Source organism: Typopeltis vanoorti, chromosome 6, assembly GCF_054136105.1.
Source record: "Typopeltis vanoorti isolate ZY-2024b chromosome 6, IOZ_Tvanoo_1.0, whole genome shotgun sequence".
In the NCBI taxonomy this organism is placed as follows: Eukaryota; Metazoa; Arthropoda; class Arachnida; order Uropygi; family Thelyphonidae; genus Typopeltis; species Typopeltis vanoorti.
Window position 1 is genome coordinate 146,187,215 of NC_143554.1, and position 5,706 is coordinate 146,192,920.

Here is a 5,706-nt window from a genome sequence, read left to right on the forward strand (position 1 = left end):
AGAAAACACAGGAGAATACAGAATGAAATGTAAAGTGCATCTAGAAAAACGGCCGATGTAAGAATACTCTGGTAGATGATTTAGCTGCCTGGACTAGATTCATTAATACAGCGAAAAGAAATCTATACAAATAATAATTGCACGTTTGATGTCTAAGCAGGATTTTCGTATTATTTAATCCTTAGCCAGCTAAGGGAGAACAGAGCTTGATAAGCTTAATTCTGTAAAAGTCCATGTGAACATTGAACATCGAAATATGTGTTTATCAATGTTAATATGTTGATTTAAATTATCATAAACTGTGACGATTTGCGAAAATTAAAAAGTATACACCATTTGCCTCGATCAGGTGGACGTCATTTCCTCTTTCAAGTACGTCCACCCACGCTTCGCGCGTTGCACTTGCTGTGATCGCAGAAGTTCAGACCGAGACAAAGCTGTCGATTGATTTCACTATGGAAGTAAATAAGCAGTGACCGAGAAAGCAGATAGCACCAGATATATTCGAAGTCTTATTTATTCCACACCTCTATTATTTAAACAGTAAGTGAATGCTTTGTGTTGTTTGATGCTCTTATAATTTTTGATCTACATCTCAAATCTGTGTTGTTATTGTATTTGACCAACTACTACGTCTCTTTAGGCATGTGACGACTGGAAAACTCGACCGATTTTTGCTAAAAAGAGAAATGTTTTCGAATTCGTATTCTTTTTGTATGTTTTGCCAATTTAGTTAACTGTATTTTTAGTATTTTTTAAAAACTCTTTAACTCTTGCGGAGTTATATCATACTACTGCTGCTAGATAACACTAATTATGTGAACTGCGTTTACTTTGTTGTAGTGGTACAGTCTAACTGTCAACATACTTGAGCGCCATCTACATATTTTGATCTTTCGTCATATGAAATTCTTACAAGACGACACAGTCTTGAGTGATGATAGCAGTTAATCTTTGTTTACATGAAAAAACATATTTTTCCTTGGATATTATCGTGTTTATATTAAAAGCAATTAGTTCAGCTCGGGTTAAAAGATGCAAAGCAATCATAAATGCTGTCGAAAAATGGCACGAATGCTGTAATTTTAATCATTACTTACATCTACTGTTATAATTACATCAGATTTGGATCTTTTGTTCCATGAATGCAGGCAGTCTCGAAATCGAATGCCATTTTAGCAAATTTACCTACTATTAAATGCATCTTGCATAGTTTTCTTTCTACTTTGATCAATTTTATCTGTACAGTATTTATTATTTAGATTATTTTTTTACATTGGAGAGCTCGATTTTACTTCCTTTCATAAATCAGAAAAATTAGGCTTTAAATATAAATTACATTAAGTTATTTTTATTTTCATTTTTGCTTGTTATTATTTTGGTTCACTTTTGTTAATATTAATGCAGTCTTTGTATTATTTAATTGTATTATTTTTAATCTCATGAATGTTGTAATTGTCCATTTGACAACCAGGGCTACAATATCCATACTTTCCTGGGCTTTAAATATATGATTATCGTTACTCTTTTTGAGTTTTAAGTAATGACCTTCTGCATGGATAAAGTATAGAAATCGAAAGTATTTCCTAACAGAATATCGTACATATGTGAATTACACAATAATATTGTCCAAACACAACCTCCCCTCCCCCCACATTAAAAAGCGCATTTCTAAAGAACAGGAAGTTCAAGTAAATTGACACGAAGAATGAGTTTATTAACTACGGTAAAAAAAAACAAAAAACGATGAACTGAAAAAAAAGGAAAAAAAACATTCCAAATAATAAAAAATTATAGATATAGTATTACTGATCTGTTTCAAATCCTTTTGAAATAAAGAAAAGGATTTCTCAGTTAAGTGACTCATCTCAAAATTCTAAGTATTTTTATCGCACACAAAAGCCAAACTGAAATGATTCCGGTAGTCAACTGTGATGATAGAGCCACCGTCGCTCAGTCATTATAGACGAAGCCCTTTGGTCGAAACGACCTGGATTCGATTCCCGTCAGTGACGTGAGGAACCTTTATATGGTCTCTGTCGACTAAAGGTGAGTTAGACGAGGTAGAGGGTAGAATTTGTTTCGTCCCTCAAAACAGACAAATCGGCCAGTAGAACAAACGCCATTTACAACCAAGAATACTTACAGGCATAGAGTAACCTCTTGATCCTCGTATTACGGTTACGAAATTCAAGGCTACTTGGAAGGCTGTGGGTGCTTAAGTGCCTGTTACAGCCACTGATGAATGAACGAGTGGCTGTAACAGGCTTTTCATATAATGCACCGATTTTCATTGGTGTAGATGTATGCATAAATTCCACGATATTTTCATATAAAGAAAATAAAAAAAAAAGATAGTTTGAGTTGTGACAGTGACAACACTTTTGGGAAATTGACTTATGTCATTCTTTTATGGTAAAACAAAGTAATAACTGCAAAAATTAATATTTAGAGTAGTTACTAAAAGCAACATAATTTCTGATTGATGAGTTTAATTTTAGTCGACACATTTTAGAGTGCGAGTTCTCGCACAAAGTTAATATTAAAATAGCAAAAAAAAGTATTATTATATTTACAAAGTCACCTCCTGTGACTCTTCGCAGAAGCCTGCTTTCAATCATACAATTCTACACAATCAAACTTTCTTAGTCCATCTTTCTTCACTGCACCTCTATAATTTACTTTATTATATTTTTGTTTGTTAACAGATTTTGTTCTCCGGAAGAGTTGCTTTGTTTGCTGCATGAAAAATACCAAATTTCCGGGAGGGAAAAAAAAAAAAAAAAACTTCACCTCCGGGTGACATCGGCTGACAGATATTTAGTTGCAAAGTCCCATATAAGGTTTTTCTCGTCATAAAGAGAATCGAATTGACAGGTCTTCTCCAGTGGAAGAGCACATGACCAATTTTTTTCCAACTGCACTTCGGAAGCTCTTGCATGCAGCCTAATTAGCATTGTCCAGTAAAACATAGAAAAAGGCCTCTGAACAATGACATTCACTTTGATATTAATGAAAAACTTATTCTGATATGCAACAGGGTACTTTGTTAAAAAGAAACTATTGATATTAGTGTGAGATGCCACTAAGAACAGTTATCCAGAGCGGAAAAAATTGCAGAGAAGGTGAAATTTGAATAATTAATATATCTAAGAATGAAGTTTTTCATTCTTAGATATACTAAATCTATAACAAAATTCAGAATCATTATTTGAAGGCATAATCAATTCGCCACTATATAAATAGATAGAGAGAAACGATTGTTGACTTTTATCATTATTGCTTCAATGACTGCAAATATTTTGCAGATGGAAATGTTTCCCGATCTCGAAATTATGTGGTGTTGTACAGGGGAATCTTTCATCCAATAGTTAATGGAAATTATTTTCTCTGTAGGAAAACATGGCAAACGTGAAAGAAAGGCTTCGTTCCCTATTGATAGATCCACAGTTTTCTGACGTAACCTTCGTAGTGGGCGATGAAGGTCGCAAGATGGTGATGGAGGTGCATAAGTTGTTACTGGCCATTGCAAGTCCAGTGTTTGCAGCTATGTTTTACGGTCCACTAAGAAAAGACGGGGAGATATCAATTCCTGACGTCACACCGGAAGGTCTTCAAATTATGATCACGTGAGTAATTTCCGTCCATTTGATTTAGTTTGCATATTTATCTCAGAATAACAAAAACGCATCAGTTTTCATATACTTGGATTTGTATGCACATTTTTACGTATAAAAAAATTTCCTTACCTGTTGTATGAAAAATGTAGTTAAATTAATATGTTAAATTCCTCTCTATGTTTAACTTACCTGATTCATATTTTTTTTTCAGTTACCTCTACACCGACGAAGCCCCAATATCATCAATAGAAGTAGCCATGAATGTGTATTATGCTGCTGAAAAATATCAAATACCTTCCCTTAAAAAGGAAAGTGAAAGATTTATAATGTATCATGTAAAGACTAGCAAGGAATGTATCTGTAAATTATACGAATTCTCCCGAATAATGCATCTGTATCGTTTGATGTATAAATGCTTGGACATAATCGATCAATACACAGAAATTGTCATCAAATCTCTAGATTTCTTGAATTGTCAGAAAAAAACTTTGAAGATGATCGCTAGTCGAGTTGGACTGACCCTTCAATCAGAATATTCTTTATTTGATGCAGTTCATAAATGGGGTCTGAACTATCTCGCGAGTCAAGAAATAGAAGAAAGCAAAGATAATTTAAGAAATCTTTTGGAACCCGTGTTGCGTTTTGTTAGATTTTCTAGGATGTCCCCAACAGAACTTACTGATGTTGCTGGGACCGGATTGTTCACTTTTGAAGAGATAGGACCCCTGCTGTGCATAAGTGTAGATCCTGCTACTTCTATTTTCCCCCGATATCCTTCTTTTTACAGTTCCAGCATTTCACCAAGGAGGTACTTACCTTATAGAATATGCTGGGTTAAGATACTCGATGTAGAAAGTGATTATCAAGAGAAAATCCTATTAAAGGAGAATGCATCATCATCTAAAAGAAATCACATCCCCACCGATAACAGAATGTCTTTTTCGATAAACATTCTAGAGGAATCAATGATACTGGTAGATCCTTTTCTGCACGTTGAGGTAAAAAATGGAGAAAATACTTATCATAACGAGGAGGTTTGTATACTGTCACTTTCTGATCCCAATGTTCCTGAAATGAGAGTTAAAAATCTTCCTATTCTAAACGAAACTCCTCCCATGCTGTATGCTAGGCAAGGTGAAGAATATCTCATGACTGCTGTTTTCAATACAAAGTTTAAATGTCTGCAATACTCCATTCTTGGAGAGAGAGAATTTTCTGGATTGTATTATCGCTTTAAAGTAGAACCTCTAGGAAACTGGATGATAAATTATGTTAACATTGGCTTATGTGCTAAATGAATGATTTTATGGGAGTGTTTCGAATAAAACGAATATAGCAGGATATGTTACTATGGCGGGTGGCGAGTATCTCTTGAATATTTCCGTTTTTGTTTGCAGTTTTATTGAAATAAAGAATTAAAATGAAGTAATGTTCTTCGATGATCTTTTTTTAGTTCAATTCTTATCATGTCTGCATAATTTTCTACTATCACCAGGAGTTGCGCCGCCCAAGTACGGTTTGTATAATTTAAGTGTCTGAGATATATTATTAAACACCATTAATAGATTTTAAGAAGGATTGGATTGTTATTAATTTTTCTCTGAAATGTCTTTGCAAAGAGAATGCCCTTCGAAGCGACTATTTCCATATTTAACAAAGGAGGCCACGTTCAGAAAACATCCCATAGAGTCAAGAAAATGCATTAAGGGACCGCTAAAACCTTTAAAATTAGTAATGACACTATAATAATGTGTTATTGAAATGATTAGAGTATTCCATATTAATAAAGATGCACAGAATATATATGCTAATAAAATGTCACTGTAAGAAGAGTTTACATTCACCGATTCTTCTATGAACTGGGATTTGTACCTTCGCAATTTTGATGAGGAATTATGAAAATTTGAAAGATCATATACGATCCAGCAACACAGTCCCCTGTGCAGAGAACAAAATTCATTATGGCTTTATTTGAGGACCATAACGTAGTTCTAATGGAGGTCAGCTCAGATCCTTAATATAAATCCATGTCCACTTTGGTATGAAACGAACAATTGACGAATCATCCTAGAGGACGAAGATTTTT

General features: G+C 34.0%; 1 protein-coding gene across 1 annotated transcript; it reads left to right on the forward strand.

The window, feature by feature from the left end:
• The first annotated feature begins 426 nt into the window (after window positions 1–426).
• Window positions 427–5,049, forward strand: LOC150106035 (BTB/POZ domain-containing protein 6-like). The gene is made up of 3 exons (XM_090393771.1): window positions 427–543; window positions 3,397–3,629; window positions 3,832–5,049. The coding sequence occupies exons 2-3, from the start codon at window positions 3,403–3,405 to the stop codon at window positions 4,916–4,918; spliced, it is 1,314 nt and encodes a 437-aa protein (XP_090249897.1). The 5' UTR covers window positions 427–543; window positions 3,397–3,402; the 3' UTR covers window positions 4,919–5,049.
• The last annotated feature ends 657 nt before the right edge of the window (window positions 5,050–5,706 follow it).

What these genes read in the sequence shown, in the direction of transcription:
- LOC150106035 (XM_090393771.1), top strand. Translation starts at nt 3,403, where the DNA reads ATGGCAAACGTGAAAGAAAGGCTTCGTTCCCTATTGATAGATCCACAG. An exon ending in GGTCTTCAAATTATGATCAC is followed by an intron (nt 3,630 to 3,831) that starts GTGAGTAATTTC and finishes TTTTTTTTTCAG; the next exon opens with TTACCTCTACACCGACGAAG.